The sequence below is a fragment of the Hakea prostrata genome, chromosome 8 (assembly GCF_041222555.1).
Source record: "Hakea prostrata isolate BN-2017 chromosome 8, UWA_Hpros_2, whole genome shotgun sequence".
NCBI lineage: Eukaryota > Viridiplantae > Streptophyta > Magnoliopsida > Proteales > Proteaceae > Hakea > Hakea prostrata.
In genome coordinates, this window is record NC_142607.1 from 1,576,577 (window position 1) to 1,596,738 (window position 20,162).

The window sequence follows — 20,162 nt, forward strand, 5'->3', positions numbered from 1 at the left end:
GCCTTTTAAAGGTATTCTGTCAAAGAAGAACAACCCATTATCCAACTAGAGGTTCCATTGTTTGGATGAGTATTTGACCATATGGAATGGCTGACGGCCACCAATAAAGTGGCCAAACAATGAGTTTTACCATATGGATTCATTATTAAGTGGTTAATAGCTTGACAGAGAGCTTAGATGATCCAACAATGGCAGGTGAAACAAAGAGAGGTTGACCCTCTCTAGAAGGAACGGGGAACTTCATGTCACTCTAGGGGGAGAAGAGGTGGAGGCAATAGGGACAGGTTGAGCGGGTCTTTGTGAGTAATAGTCTATATATTAAATTCTTTAGGGAAAGCTTTTTTAAGTGGTAACTTTCGGAATGAACCAAGTGGTGAGTACTAGTCATGTGTAGCATCCTATTGTCAAGAATTAAAATTTAAAGGGTCGAAATGATTTGGCTTTTTTTTTTTTTTTTGGGGGGGGGGGGGGATTGAACTTTGGCATTGAAATAAATGCTTCCTTGACTTGTTCTTTATCTCTAGATCAGGCTCACCAATGTACGATGCAGTCAACTGGCATAAAATTCCTTGGCTCTGTTGAAGCATTTGTAGTGGGTCTGAGCCACCTTTTTCGTACTGCTGCTGATTCAAGTGGTGCAAAGCTTAAGACACTAGCTACTTTCCTTATAAAGTGCCGTCGAAATGCATATGGGATGTCAGAGGTTATCTTAAGAAGAAACACCAATATACCTGCAGATGCAAATGCCATGAGCGTTTTTGTGTGTAATCTAGAGGAGTTCGCTAAGGAAGGTAAGTTCCTTTAGACTACTCTTATTTATAATTTGAACCATGTAATAGTGTAAACGTCTTGTTCAGTCTCGTTGAACTCAATCGGATTGATATTTACTTTGGAGAAACTCCCCAGTCTCCTAAAATAAGGTCTCAGTCATTCATTTTCAAATTTATGTAATTATACTTGCATTATAGATTGATGGATCATGTTTCAGGAAGAGGTAGTATTTAGAGTCTGAGGAAGCCTTCATTAGGTCCTGTAGGGTTCTCTTCTAGCAAGTGGATATGTTCCTCGTTGAAGTTGTATTTCATGTATGGTGATCAGTCATAAAGTCTTGGTAATTCTGTTAATTTTTCTTGGACCAGATTACGTTCAACTTGGGTTTCTACCTAGAGATATTGCAAAATGGGTGGCACGTCTGTGTGATATGGGTTTTTTCAGGTTCTCTGCTTATATTTTTCCAACAGAAGTTCTTGCAGCTGCTTTAGAAGGGATCAATAACAAAGCACGGCTGATATTATATGTGTCGCAGGCATGTCTTTTTGCTAACACTTTTCTTTTCCATAATACTTAAAATCTGTTGAATTTATTTATGACAATGGTAAATCTCTGATGTAGCTGATTTTGGCCAGACCTGGCTCTTGTTCTGTTGAATTGATGCCCTTCCCTGTATTAGCTACATTCTGATGCGATTGACGGTTGAACTGGCTTGATCAGTCTGGCCTCGAAGATGAATGGTTTTCAAACCTTGTTCTAGTTCTAATGCAGATCCACAGCCAATTCTGGCTTTCTTTTCAGTGGAGTAAGGCTAGGAATGGGATATGTATTGTTGGGCTCTTGAACCCGCGGGTTAACATATTAATCCGCCAACTTACAACAGCAACAAGCCTTATCCCAACTAAATGGGGTCGGCTACATTGATCCTTGCCCAGCTCTATTTGAGGCCATACTAGGTACAAGATCTAGGGGATGCATAGCCTATCTCACCTTCTCCAAAGGTTATCATAGGTTTGCTCTTAGCTCTTTTCCTTCTTTTTGGATTAGGTTTCTTCTCCATGCATGGCATTTAAAGGCATCCGTTGAACAAGGCCGTGGCACCTCAGTCAACTTTCTCATAGCTTATCATTTATTGGAGTTACTTTCAGTTCAGCTCCAATATGATCATTCCTTATGGTTCCTATTTTTGCTACTCATCTATTTTAGCATCTTCATTTCTGCTACACTGAGGTTATCTATATGATACTTTTTAGCAGCCTAATAGTCTACAACATACATCATAGCTGGTCGAACGACAGTCCTATATAATTTTTGTTTGAGCTTTAAAGGAGTACGTCGATCACACAAGACTTTGGATGTGCTGCTTCACTTCATCGGTCCTATTTTAATTCTTGGGAAACATCATCCTCTATATCGTATTTTTTATTTATTCTTGAGGCAAGGCCTAAAATAATCGCTTCATGGGATCTCCTTCTCATCATGTTTCACCATTGCATCATCTGTTGATCACGACCAAAGTTGCACTATATATATTGGATGAATGACACACTAGATATTGCTTCTTTGTTCTACTCAGTTTTAGCCCTTTTAATTCCAAAGCTGCTCTTCATGATTCTGACTTGATATTAATCCCTACTTATGTTTCATCTACCAAAACAATATCATTTGCAAAAACCATACACCAAGGAGCCTCACTTAAATGTCTTTGGTTAAATCATCTATTATATTTGCAAATAAAGAAGGGCTTAAACTTGATCTTGACCCAACTGTAACGGGAATTCACTACCTTGTCCCCCTACCGTTCTTAGCACTGAACCATCATGTATATTTTTAACTATGTTCACATATTTACTTGTAACATTTTTTTTCCTTCTCGAGTGCTTGCCAAATTAACGCACTAGGGGGACTCTATTATAAGCCTTTTTTAGGTCAATAAAGACTATAAAGATCATGGGTGTACATGAGTTGAGTATTAAAGTAGATTACTTAAATTTTTTTTAAGAGGTCATTCAACCACTTCAAAGTCATATGGACTTAAATTAGGACTAGTTTAGTCAGCTCAAGTTAGTGGTTTATTCAATTAGAGGTATGTAATCACTTATAGTAGCACATTACTTGGCTTATTTTTTATTTCTTTTTTGTTCAAATATGGACCAGTAATGTAACTAGAATTGGGCCCCAAACCAGACCCAAAAAGGCCCATCTTAGAGCTGGCCAAATGCCTCAGGGGTACTTTGGTCATTTTTCCAATCCTTTTAGGGTTCAATAAGGGTCTAGTTGGAATTTCTTTGATCCAAGGGTCATGAATCTACCTTTATATTTTTATTTGGATTACTATTATTATTATTATTATTATTATTATTATTATTATTATTATTATTATTATTTCTTGAGTTGTGATATTGTCTAGTCAACAATCCAAGTTGGAATCAAATTTAAAAAGATTCCTTCTAGATAATTACCTATTTAATTTTGCAAAATTGTTAGGAGACTCCTTTTGATTGGTATTGAGTTGTAAAGGGAGTTTTAATCCTATATGGATTCCCTAGTTAGAGTCCAAATTTGTTAACTAGAGTCCAAGTTGAGTCTAAGGTTGTAAGGCTATAAATAGCCCTCTTATTATTGAATAAAACGACTCAGAGTTATTGAATAATTCAGAGGCTTGGGCTGTGGGGGAGGAAACCCTTTGGCCTAGGCTGAAGAGTAATTCTTTGAGCAATTTAACAATTTCAGCAAGTCCAGCAAACTCCAGCAGCCAGCTTCATATCACAGCAAGAAACTTTCACTCACAGCATCAGCCCCTCCCTCCAAGTAAGTACAGCCCCTTCCCACTCCCCCTCCATCATAACCTATACCAGCCCCCTTCCCCAACCGTCACAGTCCCTCCCCAGCCTTCTTTCTCACCTGAGACAGCAACCCTCCTTCCCCTCTTTCCTGCGATACCCCCTCAACCGCTTTTTATTTTTTATTTTCGTATTTTTTCTAGTTCTTGTTTCTTGTGACAGCAAGAAACCAAACCCCCCCCCCCCCCCCGGTGTTCTCCTTCTTGCGATAGCCCCTCTTCACCCCTTTTTTCTTTTTCTTTTCTTGATTCTTACGACAGAATTACAAAGACCAAAAGGAAAAAAGAAAAATGGAAAGAAAAGAAGATGGAAAAAAGAAAAGAAAAAAAATCGATGATTGGATCTCGAAGAAGTATTGGATCTTTTTTCTTCAAGATCCTTGATCCTTTCTTCTCCCCTTTTATTTTCTATCTTCTCTTCCAAGAGGTAGATTGGTCATTTCCTACCCTTGGATTGAGTATTAATGGTGACCAAATCCAGTTTAATTAGTTAAGTCAGTTTTATTTCCTAATTTGGAGTCTTAGGCTCTTTTTGGTATCAATTTTGATTCTCTATTATGCCTATTTAAAAGAAATGAGTACAAGAATTCATTTTTGGTAAAAAATGGTAAATGGTTTGGTGACTTTTGTTGAGAATAAATTATGGAATGAAAAATAAGTTTGGTATGTCAAAATAAAAAATTGTTACAAAATGGTAATTAAAATTAATACAAAAAAAAGTCTTATTAATTAAAATATTAACAGTTAATTAATTATAAGAAAAAAATGCATCAAACAAAGAATTAGGTGAACGAGAGGTACTTACTAAATCTTGGAAACTCATCTTTAAAACTAGCCATTAGTTCACTCATTTTTTTAATTTTAGATTACAACCCAATGTAAGCACTCAAAATCTCTTGAATCAAATTTGCAATTCTGGAACTAAAGGTGAGCTCAAATTGCAGCACAGTTACTAGGTAAAACAGATACTGAGATTAAGAACTTCTAGAATTCTTGCATGAAGAAGAAATTCAGGCAACGAGGGATTGATCCAAATACACACAAGTCCTTGTGTGAAATTGAAGTTCAAGATGAGAAGAAATGCAGAGAACAAGAAGAGTGCTTGCAACCACCTTAGCCCCAGAAACAGAGAATGCTATCAAGTTGAGAACTTGGAAGTCTAGTTGGCATTTACGATTCATCAAGCGTCTGTGATTCCTTTTCTTCCTTTGAATTCCAAGAGAGCACAATGGGGTCTAACCAGGATCTTCTTTATCAACAACACCAGGATTTCAACACAACTTTGATTCAGAATCAGACTTAATTGGAGATAAACTTAAAATTTGGGTTTACTTTGATGCCTCATCTAACTTCTTGTGATAATTTGACAGGACTAGATATTTTAGATAATTCAATCTCTACATCCATAATGAGTGGGTTGTTCTTCAATAAAGGAAGACAACTTAGTTCTAGCAACAGCAGCAACACTAATAACAGCTAGAGTTTTCTCATGGGATTCCATGTTTAATCAGGGAAGAAATGTTGTGTTGATTTCAGAAAAATAAACTGTGGAAAGGAAAAAAAAAAAAAAAAGAGGAAAGAGAAGTGGCAAAACAAAAATCAGGCAAGAAATCACAAGCTTCAAGTAGATTAGATAAACCTATTTTACATCTATCAAGAAGATGGCCTACCTAGAACAATAAACATATTTTTGCACAATAAACAATTGTGTAAAGCTGGATCCAGAGTATTAAAATTCACATATGAATGGCACACCTAAAGAAGGCCAAAAGGAAGAAAACAAAGCATGTAAAGAGGGGTAGGTTGGATGTGAAGAGAGAAAAACAAGGAGAAGAAAACCCCTCGTGGGGGTAGCAGACACATCTAGAGAGCATGAGCTCAACTGGAGGGAGAAATCTAAGTCAACAAAGGCTATTGTTGTGCTCTATTCAGAGTATTCAAGGTTCGTATCAGCGATTGTAAGAAGCAGGAGTGCCCAACGTTACGGGAGAACAGAAACCCCAGCGACAAGGGAAAGCAAGGTATTCAGAATTGAGCAGCTCATTCTTGGTTAGGTGATTTTAGGGTTTTAAAGTGAGAAAGAACATGGTTTTCAAAAAAAGTATGTGCATTTACAACTTTGCCCTTACCTTAACTTTGAAATTTTAGTGGACTTACGCATAAATGAGGAGAATGAATTTCTCACCCATAATCCATGATAGACAAAAAGTCTTATGGATTTTTAGGAATTTTCTATTCTTTTAAATAAAAATAAGATTGAAAATAGATGGCAAACACATTAAAATCATAGTTGCCAAAGCAGCAAAGCGATTGGGGCTCCGTCTAGGCGACAAAGCAGTGCTTAGGCGGCAATAAAGTGACCAAAGCGGTTGGGTCAAAATTTTTACTACAACTACTTTTAAACTACTTTTTAATACAAATACTTTTTATAATAAGCTAAACAAACATTCAACAATCACATTTAACAATATTATTCATATATAGTTTAGTGAAATTATTTTACAAATGATTTTTAACATGACTTCTTTCTTAAATATACATGAATACTATTCGAATTGGAATCAGAATTCATGTATCCATCTTTTCCTTCTTTTTTTTTTTTACCAAACAATGCCGACATGATAAATTAATGGATCTCATTATTTCGATTTCCAAGTCATTTATTTAATGATTCATTCATTATCGATGTTGACTGTTGAGTATGGCTCATGCTTCACATTCTGTTGCCGACAGGCACTTTGGGCCTCGGAGTTCATTTGCAAATTAGGCCTCGATTCCGAAAAACTCACCTATTTAAATTTATATACGGCTTTGTAGAATAAATTATGATTAAAGAAAAGTAAGAAAAAATAATATGTACAAATAACAAAATGTAAAAAAAGCGGTTGCTTTAGTGTCTAGGCGGCAATAAGGCGCACAAGGCAGCAAAGTAGTAGTGCCTAGGCGAAAAAATAGCCTATCATTAAGCGGTTGAAAATTAGGCGGCTTAAAAACTGCTTTGCCGCCTGGGCGGACGCTTTGACACCTATGATTAAAATAATAAAAAATTCCAAAAATTGTGAATGATAATAGATGCCAAAAGGGCTCTTAGTGGTTGAGTAACTGTGGTATTTGTTTGTTTCCTTTTTGGTTTGGAATTCCAAATTGGGAAGAGTCTTGTTGGCTTGTTTAAAATTAGGAAAGAGGTATTTCCTTTTGGGAGTTTTATTTTGAGTTTGTTTCAAGTTAGGAAAGAGTATTTGAGTCTACTTAGAGTTGGGTGGGTATAAGTTGCCTAAGTCTTTTGTGTATTTGACAGTATTGATTATTGAATAAATCAGAGTTTTGAGAATTGGCTTGAGAAGTTGTGGGATCCTGAGGGACATCTGTGGCTGGGTATCATGCATTCTTTCTTCAACTTCAAGGCCTTATTCACTGCTTCGAGCATTCAATCACAGGGTTTCTGCAAGTTCCTTAATTTCAAGTAAGTTGAAAACCCCACCCAAACCCAAATCCTCCCCATCTCTGTCCGCAGCCATCGCTGCTCCCTCCCCTCAACCCCGGGCCCTAATAACAGCCCTAACCCCTTTGCAAATCACCCCTTCCCCTTCGCCATCTGGACCAGCAGCTTCTACCTCCTTCCTGAGGACCCCTAAGCCCTCCACCTTTCCTCCCAGTTTATGCAATAGCAGGAGCATTCTTCCTTGGTTAGCCCTATCTCCTCAGCCCCTCTAGACCCCAAAACCCCCCTCCTAGGATCGCATCTAACCCTCGAACACAGCCCCTGAATTATTTGTCCCATTCAGCCTATTTACTTTAATCTGGAAATTTTTGTACTTTGGAAGTTGCAGAATTTTCTGAAATTTTAGAAAACCCTAAAGCCTTTGTACCCCAGCCCCCTCTCCTCTGGACAGCATCTGAATTACTAATTTACTATTAACAGTAGTTCAGATTTACAAAACCAGCAACCCTAGACCCATCCTAAACCCTAGCTGAAACCCTAGTTTACCCTAAAACCCCTAATTTGGTATTGGACCCATCCTGGAAGATCAGCAGCAACAACAATAAGCCTTGTCCCAACTAAATGGGGTTGGCTACATGGATTCTTGCCCTCCAATCAGTTTTGTTTGAGGCCATGCTAGATACAAGGCCTAAGCTTTGCATATCCTTTCTCACCACTTCTCTTAAGGTTATCTTAGATTTGCCCTTAGCTCTTCTAGTTCCTTCAATTTGGAGTATATCACTTATCCATACAGGGGCATTTGTAGGTCTCCATTGAATATGGCCGTGCGACCTCAAACAACTTTCTCATAGCTTATCACTTATAGGAGCAACTCCTAGACCAACTCTATTATGATCATTTCTTATCATATCCTTCATAGTTTTGCCATTCATCTATCTTAGCATTCTCATTTCTGCTACACTGAGTTTATCTATATGATTTTTTTAACAGCCCAACACTCTGCACTCTGTACATCATAGCTAGTTTAACTACGATCCTATAGAATTTTCCTTTAAGCTTTATTGGAATACGTTAATCACACAAGACCCCGGGTGCACCTCTCCACTTAATCCACCCTATTTTGATTCTTTGGGAAACATCATTTTATATATCACCTCTTTTATTTATGATTGAACCAAGGTACCTAAAACAATCGCTCTAAGCAATCTCCTTATTGTCAATTTTCACCCCCTTATTGTCTACTCGATCATGACTAAAGTCACAAACTAGATATTTTTTCTTCGTTCTACTTAATTTAAAGCCTCTTGTTTCCAAAGCTACTCTCCATGATTCTAACTTGGTATTAATCCTTACTTGAGTCTCATCTATCAACACAATATCATCAGCAAAAAGCATACACCAAGGAACCTCGTCTTGAATGTCTTTGGTTAATTCATCCATTATAAGTGCAAATAGATATGGGCTTAAAGTTGATTCTTGATGTGGCCTAACTGTAATTAGGAATTCATTACTTTGTTCCTGTCAATGTTCTTGGACTTGTCATTGAACCATAATGCATATCCTTAACTATGTCCACATATTAACGTGCGACCCTTCTTTTCTCTATTGCTTGCTAAATTAATGCTCTAGGAACTCTGTTATTAGCTTTTTCTAGGTCAATAAATATCGTATGAAATTCTCTGTGTGCAACTTGCCTTACGGGGAATAAACTCAGTTAGCATACATTTTTATAACACTGGGAAAAGACTTGGGGAAAACTTGGGTCTTCTTATGGCACATCTTCAAATCAAATGCCAAGACTCTAACTGTATGTGCCCAACCAAAAAGAAATTCCATTTCAAGAAAACACTTCCAGATGTCTCAAAATCTAAGACATTCTCCAAAAAGCATTTTAAGTCTAGATCTGCTTTCATACGAAGGTCTTTTAAGAATTGGAAATACCTCAGAAGAAAGAAGTCTCGCGGCAAAACTTCTGATAAATGCTATGTTTGTGGGCAAAAGGGACATTTTGCAAACAATTGCCCTATAACAGATCTCAAAAAAGAAAAAAGAGAAGCTAGTTTAAATGCCTCACCAGTTTCTTCTTGAGTCCAGTTCCTTTGATGACATAGATGCAGAAGTCAAATCTCTCTATGGTCTCAGTGACAGTGAAGATGAGGTAACACTCTTCATGGTAGATCTCCCAGATGATGAATCTGATCTGGAAGAGTTTTCCACTTTAGATGATGATACATGATTGATATATCAGGTAACACAATTTGAAGTCCTCCTCTCAAGCTCCCCTAAATCCAAACCAAACTCCACCATCTTACCCCTTGCTCCTATAACCATTCAAGAAGCAACATGGGCTAAACCAACAAAGGTTATTGCATATTTTGATATTGGTGCTTCTTTTGCGATGTTATCTCTAGATATTCTCCCAACTGAATACTGGAAACCCTGCCATCAACCACCCTTAGCAGCCAACGGAGAATCCCTCTTTGTCGACCTGGTTAGCAAAAGACCCATCAAAATTAAAATTTTCCCCACATTGGTCCTCTATCATACAGTCCTCGGCTCACCTCTTCTAGGAAAAGACCTCCTTGTTGGATTTGATATCCTCAGTAAGCTGCCCTCACTTTGATGGGGACAGACATGTCTTACCTACAAAAAACAGTTTCTCCCATGAACTTCCATTCCACGGCTTTGCTCATCCACTCCTGTTGATGTTTTCTGTCAAAAGCTCTTGGCTGATTGTTGTGCTTCTAATCACACAAAATTCCTCTAGAAATGCACACGTCCTCTTTGGCACAATCCTGAATATTTCATCAGACTTCCTTTCAAGAAAAATGAGGATGCCAACCCTACTAAAGCCAGTCACTCTGGCATGAATCCTGAACATTTGGCTTTGGCTAGACAAGAAGTACAACAGTTATTAGATCAGAACTTAGTTGAACTCACAAACTATCAGTGGGCATGTGAAGCGTTTTATGTGAACAAACGTGCTGAGCAAACACGAGGCAAAATGCGCGTTGTTATCATTTATCAGCCTTTAAATGCTTTCCTTGTAGATAATAAGTTTCCTCTACCGCACAAGCCAACTCTCTTAGCACAACTGTCTTCAACCATCGTTTTCAGCAAGTTTGATCTCAAACCAAGGTTCTGGCAATTAGGAATTCACCTAGAAGAGAGGCACAAAACAACATTTTGTATCCCTGGCTATCATCTCCAATGGACCGTTATGCCCTTTGGTCTCAAGACAGCTCCTTATCTTTTCTTAAATGCAATGATGAGATTGAATGCTCCAATTAAGCAAATGCCTTGATCTACATTGAGGATATATTGTTGTTCTCAAAGACTCACGAAGAACATGCACAATTACTTGATCGGTTTTATATGATCACCAAGGAAGCTGGTGGAATGCTCTCACCTACAAAGCTCACTCTGGCAACTCCATCTATAGATTTATTAGGAGTGACAATTAGCAATGGCTCATATGTTCTTCAACCCCACATTGGCAAATCACTTTTCGACTTTTCAGATGTGTTCACCATTCCCTAGCTTCGTAAGTTTCTTGGCACCATCAATTTCATTCCAAGTTTGGACCTTATGGTGTCCCTCATGGCTATTAGACTCAGGGTCAACCAACAAGGGAGCTTTATGGTCATGGAGCTTATAGAGCTTTTGGTGTCCCTCCCATTATCACCTATTGGAGCCAGCCATTGGAACCTTATTGTCAGTATGGAGCTTATGGTGTCCCTGCCCTTGCCAACATCTAGGGTGCTTTTTCATTTGTTGACCAGATCTGCCACTCTATACCATAGCCACCACCAGCCTTTCCAGATGCAGTTGAGCAATGTGGAGTTCTTCTCCGCATCTACCATCCTCAAAATAGACACAATAAGCTCTAAAATGCCCACTGTTTTATTTAGCTCCTTCTAGAAGGACTACTACATTAGGATGGCTAGGTCCAGGCCAACTAAACCACTCCTCACTTACAAACATGTGCTGAAGACCCACCATTTTATTCTGGAAGCTTTTCAAAGCCACATAGTTGGTGGTGAATCTGGTCAATCTAGGTCTAACCAAATCACCTTTATAGTGGTTCCTCATCATCTTTAGCACATAACCATGGTTATAAATAGAATTACTGACCCTTCTTGCTCTCTCAACCACTCCACCGATTGACTTCCTCTTCCCTAAATCCTTTAACATGAGATCAATTGAGTGTGCTGCACATGGTGTCCAAAAGAAGTTGATCTTGCTTCTTTTCTTTCATCTACATTTCACCAGCTTTCTTGAAGTTAGCATATTTATTCATGACAACTGGAAAACATTGGTTGGCCTTACCACCTACTAGACAATCCATCCATCAGCCATCACAATAACACCATGGTTGCCATTGTTCCTTTAATGAACCATTGTATTCCTTCAGCTTGTTCTTCATCTTTGGTAAATATTTATGCATTACTTCCCAGGCTGTTGGGCCTTTAACCCCTACACTTGCCCTAGCAATTGCATTGATCGTGCCCTAGTAGTATTGTGTGTTGGCTGCATTGGCTGCAATGTTGTTGTAGATCATTCCTCTCTATTACTTTCTTTGCCTCTAACAAACTTATATGGGATGCTTCTTTGAAAGGTGTCTTGATGCTTGAAGGAGGGTGGGGTCTTTTTCAAATGTGGCATTCCAATGTGCAATCTTCCTCCTCCTCTGAATCCTCTCACTTCCTCCACTTCCCTAAAAACTATGTCTAGGTGGCATGGGTGACCCTGACACCAAACCACCTACTCTTGTTTGTTCATATTGCCCCACATTGTCAAAATGTAACGATTGTCTACTAGCTTCAATTACAGCCTTCAATGGCTCCATTCGGCCTATGACTCAATACCCATAGTCCTCCTCTCCTCGTCAACATTGACAAAAGGTCTTTGTGGCACTGCATCCTCAAATTTCCTTTGCTTTGATGCTCGCCCATCATTTCTTTGTTTCTCTCTTATTAAACTTGCTACAATTGCTTGTTGCACTTCATATGGAACCTTGGCACATTTGGTAACATCTTTGTAGCTACTAGTCAAGTGTTGCTTCAATCTGGTTGAAACGCCATAATTTAAGTTCTCAAGGCAATACTTGCATCAAGATTTTTTCTTCCCTATTTTCCCAAGTAATGTCCTAGGCCCCACTGCTAGTGCCTCTCCCATTACTTTCCATTTAAGCTACACCACTCAAATACATACATGTATGTTCCCATGTAGTCATTAGAATAATTTTTCATAATAAAAAATATCTAAAAACAATTTATAAAACAACAAAACACACAATTTGTTCTAAGATAATATAAATGCAATGTTTTAACAAACATGTTTGTATTTTTAAAATAAACTAAATAATATAAGCATAAAAAAGGAAGATAATTTTTCAATAAAATATTATTTTTCATAATTATTTTATTTAATAATTATTTACATATGAAAACAAGAAATATAGCAAGCATGAAAATCAAAATATGACTAGATGGGGTTGGAGCCCTCTCAATGTAGTCCAACATAAGTTAGAATCACACTCATATCATAGGTATTTTTCCATATTTTTTAATTTCAATTTTTTTAGAAATTATATTTTTTAAATACAAAAATTTAAAATTAATAGCAGAAGATTTTTTTTTCCTGTGAAATTGTAGATCTGCACTAGTAGATCAACATATATTTACATAACATGCAAACACCTATTGTACATCATGGTATTTGAAATTTCAAATTTTGGGCAAGAATCTTACCTTTGTTGCAGATGAAGCTGAAATGAGCTTGAATGTTACTAATTTGAAGCTGTAGATGTGCTAAAGGTGGTTAGAAGATGAAATCCGGCCAAAACTCAAGTTTTCAGTGAGATAGCAGCGAGAGAGAGAGATAGAGAGGCAAATCTTGCCTCTCTCGTACGAGATTGGGGCTTTTGAAAGCCCTTGAATTGGCTGGTTGAACCAAATAGGAAGCCATCTCGCCATCTCACGACATATAGGGTCGAGATCTCGTGGCGAGATATGGTAACTCTTTTGACTCGCTGGCCATCTTGTCTCGCCTACACTAAAAATCAAGATATGCTGAGATCTTGCGAGTTCTCATACCATGGTATTGGTAGTTACCATCAGCCTGGCAATCCTCGAAGTACGCATACACCTATCACACCATTGGTTCTCATTGCAATGTCTACTCTTTGTATGGAGGACATCATATTCCTCAAGACCCTAGCTCTAGAGAGTTTATTTATGGGAGTGAAGGTGGGTTGTTGCCACCTCTTAGCAACCAAAGGACTTTGGCTTCACATTAGCATTGAAGGTTACCTGACGTTGTTTTTCCTCTAGTTTTTAGACTATGACAGATCTGTGAGGCATGTAGACAGACACGGGAGGTATTACAATAGCTCGTTGACTTGAGAAGGCTATGTGCACTACACTTAGAATATGATGTGGGACCAAGTTTAGTGATACTCACCAATTAGTCAGTTACAAGTTTGAACTTTGCACACAACACTCACTTTGTCACTTTAACTATTTAATTAAGATATTGCAATTGTACAAGTATTTTAATTGTTTCACTTTAGCATTGAATATGATGATTTTTAATTCAGTTTATAGGTTGCTAATCAATACCAGATGGTGATATTGCTTGGCAACATGGAGACCCCATGGATCCAAGAAGGCAGAGGATAACATGCAACGGCTGTAGTAAGGTCCTCATCTGAGAAACTGAGGTTCAATAGACTGTAGACCCCTTGGTTGGTTGTTATGCTAATACGCCTAAGTGCCATGTTGCCTGTCCTCATGTGAGTGATGCTATTCTTGACAACCTGGTTGAGTTAGGTGAATGACGTAGAGGACCTGGGGCTGGTGGAGGAGCTGCTTAGTTACTCACATAGTTATTGTCTCATTTATTTCATTTCACTGTTGTTGTCATGATACTTGTACTCTACCCACATAAGTCATGATGTTGCAATGTTTCACTTAGTACTAAACTATTGTTTTGGATGGAATTGTGAACAGTTTAAGTCGTTTGATACATGTTATCTCTTTAAACCTTTATGTTTTCATTTATATTAATTAATGGTTCTGGATTTTATATTTTATTAGACTGCATGTTCATTCCTTCAGCATTTTGGTTTGAAAGTTGAGTCGAATTGGAATTCATACATGCACTTGTTTTCTCACAAATCTATAGCCACCAATGTGTTTAGAAGGCCTTAAATAGGCTAAATACCACAAGTTTCAGTCCGACTTGACCCCTAGAACCCCCCGAAATGGGCCCTCGAGTTAAATCGAGTTGGCCCTTTTTTACCTGATCTCAGTCGAGATCTTGCAGTCTTTCTGGCTGTCTGAGATTAGCCTCAAGACCGAGATTTTGTACCATGCCTTGTAGGCAGGTCTCTACAGTTGACTGATTCCACAGCCCAAGGAAGGAACTAGGACTTTAAACATGTAGCACCGAAGCTCCTAATGCTGTAGCCTTGGTGTGGCTGGGCTGGCATGATCCACTAAGAAAACCCACACCAAGGGCTAAGCCTTAACCAGATTCTGGTCTAGAAAAGGCTGGGTTTAGTAATATTTAGTTACTTTATAAGGGGTAGTTTACGTATGGTTTCCTTAGCTAGTTTCTTATTTTGAATATAGGTGCTATTGGTTAGTTTCTTATTTCAGTTTTTACTATTCTAGTTAGCTTTCTATTTTTTGAGACAAGGCTTATTGCCTATTTATTATGTAACTGTATGAGGACTTTTCAGTTTGATTATGAAATTGAATATTGCAGTTTAGTAGAGAAATCTAGGTGTGAGTTTATGGCCTTTCAGGCTCTGCATTGGCTCCTCCTAGACATTGAATCACCACGAGCAATTAGAGTTCCAACACCAAGCACGAAAGCTGTCTAAACTTTAAACACTTGACAACACTCTCTAATAGAGAAGAAAGTGGCAGCAATGCAATTGCACAATACAAAATTCAAATTAACCAGCTTTTATCCCTCCCAAGATGGGGCTAAACAGCCTCATGAACTGAAGTCCTATTGACACTTGGAATGGACTAATTCTAATTGAAAGAGCAACGTAAATTCTTAGTAACTAATTGTAAATGTAACCTAGAGAGGGAGGGTGAATAGTTTACTACTAGTGGATAGGCAAAATTTTCGGTTTATTTCAAATTCACATTTAAAATAGCAAATGGAATTAAACTTGGGAGTTTGCAATAAACATCAGCACAAGAATTTTATAGTGGTTCAACTTTGCAAGTCTACATCCACTGCTCTCTTGGCCCTAAAAGAGTATTCCACTAGTCAGTTTCTTTCAATACAGTTGGTAGAGAATCAAACCCTCACTAATCTTTGTTGCCATGCAAGAGTCTCCTTTTAAATTCTATTTCAACCTAGAACTAGAATTAAAAATAAATACATGGATAGATATTACCTATCAACGGGTGTGACACTTTACCCCTTGAGTGATATATGTGATGCAATGTGGAGATGAATGCAAAAATGAAATGCTTGCATCAGTTTGGGTTTGCTTGAGATCCCAACGAGCCTCCGATCACCTTAGCCTTAGTCAATGTTGATAGGCTTGATTCCTTATAAGAATTCTTCAAATTGTGCACAAGGGGTGAGAGGCTTGAATGTACTTGCAACTGAGAATTTAGAGCTTTTTTATCACTTGTATTGATGTACAATGTAGGCCAAACGTTTGGTTTTAACTCTCAAAGTGAGGGGTTATATCCAAGGTTTGTGTTCCAACTGATCTATAATAGTTACATTTTTGCTGAAATGGGTTGCCCTTTATGTCTTATGAAATATAGCTATTAGAATGTTACTGTTGGAACAAAACGGCATGCCATTTTGTACCGTTGGACCCAGTCCATTTTGTCTTTGAGATTTCGTATTGCTTATAGGCGAGCCTTTTGGGCTCAAACGACTTGCCGTTTTGGACAACAAGTTTAAACCTGGTTTTTCCATGGGTTTTTGGTCCTCCTAACCAACCATATCTCTAAATTGGCTCTACTAACATGCCCTAGGTCAGTCTAGTGATATGATGAGCATGATGAATGAGTGAGTGCAATTATACATGTGTATGTGGTGTCCTAAGTGCACTCAATTCTCTTGATCTAGATTATTCCTTCTTCTTGGTTCTTCAATTCTTCACATGATCTTCAAGCATCAAGTCCTCATACTCCAACTCATTGTTGAGTCTTGGGTTTGGTCTTCATTTATGTCTTGATTTCACTCATTTGTGTCTTAATCATCCTTGCCTTGGTTCGTTTATATTGACTTAATTCATTAGGCTTGATCTAATTAGACACATCTAAAACAAGACATTAGAGCCTTATGTTTGTTATCATCAAAACTAATTTGGGGTTGATGTGCCAGTCCTCAAACCTACCAAGTACTTCTTTGTATAAGCTCTTGTGTTGCTGAATTATGAGATATATGTGGAATATGTAAGTAAATAATCCCACCCACATTGATGGACCTGTAGGGAGGAAGAAATCTTATTGGATCCAGTTTTCCTGCCTCCGATTCTGTTGGCGGAAGGTTGAAGATGACTTCATCCCTCCCTTTGTTGATAATATTTGTGAAGATTTTCTTTATTTCTTTTTTCTTCTCTTTGTTTTTCCCTTTATACTTGTTTTTTTTTTTTTAATGAATAAATAATATATTAACGAAAAAGGAAAAAACAAGAACGGTCTTTAGGAAGAAGACTTAAAAGAAAGGTTAAGGCCCCAGGAGATGGGTATCATCGATCAGGGGATTGGGAGTAGTTACAAGTCTAGTAGAAACATCAAAATAGATGGCATTCCAAATCATATATTTTGATTGAGATTTGGAAGTCCATCTCCGAAGATTGCGTTCCCACCAAAGATTATGGACAGCGGCACAAAACAATAGTTACCCACCCGATCGCAAATAAAAGAACTTGGGAAGTTTCTCAAAATCCAAGACCACTCACTAGCAAAACCAAAAGATCGCCTCAAACGGAGCCAAATATAGGATAGGGCTTTTTCCAAGATAGATCTGGAAAAAGGGCAAGAAAAGAAAAGGTGATTAAGGTCCTCCAAACCATTCCAACAAAGGATACAGCTTGGGTTAACTGGGATATGGTAGCCAACAAGGAAGGATTGGGTAGGGAGTTCGTTGATAGTTAGGTTTAGTTATAATTATTTGATGAGTATGTGGACCTAAGTACATGGTAGGCTATTCTGAATCTTATCATAAGCTCTACGGTTCTCATTTTCTCTCGTCTTGCTTTGCCTTGTCTCTTTTCTCTTAGGGGGACTGGTTTCCTGGTTTTTACTTCATCAAAATCCTTATTTTTGTGTTAATGCAAGTTTAGCTCTGGTCAATGATTGTTAACCCTTTTCTGCCCACTTCCGTTTTTCCTAGCAATCAAACTCTTGGAAAATCTGGTTATTTGGTTGATTGTGCCTCTGCCTTTTAACCAAGGAATATTCACTGTTTTCCCATTATATTATTTAGTTAAGTATTCTATTTGTCTATTGGTCCAGTAGCGAACCCAAGCAGGGGTTTTGCATCTCGCTATCACCACATTCCCATGAATTTATTTATGTATGAATGAGTTTTGATACTTTTTTGGTGGAGGGGTGATAAGCTTGAATGACCTTATGTCTTCTGAAATCTGGCTGCTTAGGTGAACCTTCCAATGTCACAGGAAATAGATTGAAATCACTGGTTAAGCGTGGCTACTTGTACCCCCCCCCCCCCCCAACATGGGACCTTAATCCAGACCATGCGAGTTTCCATAGAAGTAAAAATCTTGGTAGGGAAAAGTATAGGAAGTAAAGGCATAGATGTTTTCTTGGTCTGCAAACTTTATTAGCCATTTTCTGCTTCAGATCCATCTACTTGCAGCTACAGGTTGAAATGAAATTGGTGGCTATCTTGAGACAATGTTTTTTGTAAATAAAAGACTCGCAAATGATGCTGTCAAACCAAAATTTCTTCCTCCATTTCCTGCAATAACATATTTGTTTCTGCTAGGCTAGGTTTGCGGACCGGTGATCTGGTCAAATATTCAGCTTTCTCTTCTCTGATGTCAAAGCTGCTGTGTAGGGGCCAAAGTTTGCTGATATATCAAGGATTCTGCAAGCTGAACATGTTCCTGCAATTTGTTCACTCATTGCATCTATGCATAGGTGTGTAGGCCTATGGCGCTTACAAGAGGTAATTGTGATTGAGCTGACTAGATTTTTTTTTCCCCCTGCAGCTCTCGGATAATTTCCTTTTGTCCTGTGGATGCGTCTCCTTTTTGCAGCCACACTGTCGACCTATACAGACAGATTTTGTGCCTGTGACATGATTCAGAAGTTCGGGTGTTCTTCTTAATGATTGTCCTTAACTTGTTTTAGAACATAACACTGATATTTTTTTAATTACTTGTTTTCCTCTACAAGGTGTTGGGCCGGTACAAGTGGCCTGAATCTCTGGAAACTGATTTCGTTTATGGTGAGAGTTCTAGTAATATGATATGCTACAAAAAGGGAATTACAAAACATCAGTGGTGATTCTGATTCTTTTTTCCTTCTTTTGTTGTTGCAAAGGTTCATCTTCAATTGGAACATCAGTCAATGCAAACTTTTTAGCTGCATTTTCAGCAGCTGCTGGAAAGAAGTTCTCTCAATTCTCAGACTCTGAGGAGTCAGACCCAGAGGTAATAATCCTTCTAATACCCAGTGAATTGTTGTCCATGCATGTAAGTTTGGACATATTTTTCAAATTTATGGATTTAGTTAAGAATTTTGACAGTGGGGTCGCTGGAATGCAAGTCAAGAAATAAAAAGTCCATCTATGAAGATCATCTTCCCTACCATTGAAAGTGTGAAAGACTCGTTTTCTGGAATATGGTCTTCTAGACGTATTCTTTGCCTCTCGGAGGTATCATCTCAACGATGTTCCTGATTTGCAGATATTGTCATTGAATGTTCAGGTTAAGATTAGTTGATTTTGACTGCCAGTTAGTTGATTGCTAAATGCTGTTGCAAGTTTCACCTTTCCCTACCACTGGAAGTGTGAAAGTCACTTTCACCTTTATCTGAACCAATCCTGAATTATTCCTTCTGAAATTATGATTGTGTACTTACTTTGGGGCTGGGACGCGACACCCAAAGTTGGATTGAGGTCTGGTGTAGACTTGGGGAACTAGATCCAATGCTAATCTGGCCACTTATGCATGTGTACAGACCCCATAACCATATATATATATTATGTATATAAAAGCATGAACTCCAAAAACATGGCTACATTTCCCTTACCTAAAAGAACCCTTGCCTTTTCAAGCTGTTAGACCTTTAAATAATTATCTTTAATCATTTAACAAGGATGCCCAAAACTGTAATTTGTCATTTTACAGGTAATTATTATAAATTGAAACTCTCCTTCAGTTAATTTAAACTTTAAGTTGTAAGGCATTGAGAACCAGGCAATCCCATCTCCCAAAACTTGATAGCATCTCACTTTTTTTTATAAACACTAATTTTACTTTACCAATTTTTATTATTTGAAAGTACAAATCAATTAATCCATTACAATCTCTTTCCTCTCCCATCTTTTAATCATTTGGATTCGTCATTTGCTATGAAAGAACTACCGGTAATCAAAAAAGAGAAAAAATTGAAATATCAGTGTTAATCAATAAAATGAAGGATTGTTATTATAATAAAACCCCCTTTTAAACCCTTGAAAATAGGAGCACATAACCTGAAAAACATATGCAATGTGCAATTATATATATATATATATATATATATATATGAACTGAAGAGTCATGGTTACTTTTTCATTTCCTTAAATGCCCTTGAATAATTATTACAATTCTATATATAACATTTCAACTTTTCCCCTTCTTAATATATAAAATATAAACTTTAATTAATTAATATATTATTATAAGAAATAGAAGAATCAAATGAAGATAAAATTGTAAGAGAAGATTTCTCACTGTTGAAGAGTTTCCATGAGCATTCTATGTGAAAGAGAATTTTCTTACCAACCAACTTAAATATGGGGTGAAAGAAGAAAACCAAATGGTATATGTAACTATTGAGTTGAAAACTTATCAATTTATTAAAATTTTAAATAAATATAACA

At 37.6% G+C, this 20,162-nt stretch overlaps 1 protein-coding gene and 1 pseudogene across 1 annotated transcript in view; both read left to right on the top strand.

The window, feature by feature from the left end:
• LOC149006173 (forkhead-associated domain-containing protein / FHA domain-containing protein) overlaps positions 1-20,162 on the top strand; it is a 67,349-nt gene that overhangs the window by 33,856 nt on the left and 13,331 nt on the right. Inside the window, exons 6-11 of the mRNA XM_089164525.1 lie at positions 530-791; positions 1,140-1,306; positions 18,129-18,239; positions 18,470-18,521; positions 18,617-18,726; positions 18,822-18,950. Of these exons, the coding sequence (XP_089020651.1) occupies positions 530-791; positions 1,140-1,306; positions 18,129-18,239; positions 18,470-18,521; positions 18,617-18,726; positions 18,822-18,950 (831 nt within the window). The remainder of the gene's footprint in view (positions 1-529; positions 792-1,139; positions 1,307-18,128; positions 18,240-18,469; positions 18,522-18,616; positions 18,727-18,821; positions 18,951-20,162) is intronic.
• On the top strand, positions 4,218-6,223 carry LOC149006174 (uncharacterized; annotated as a pseudogene).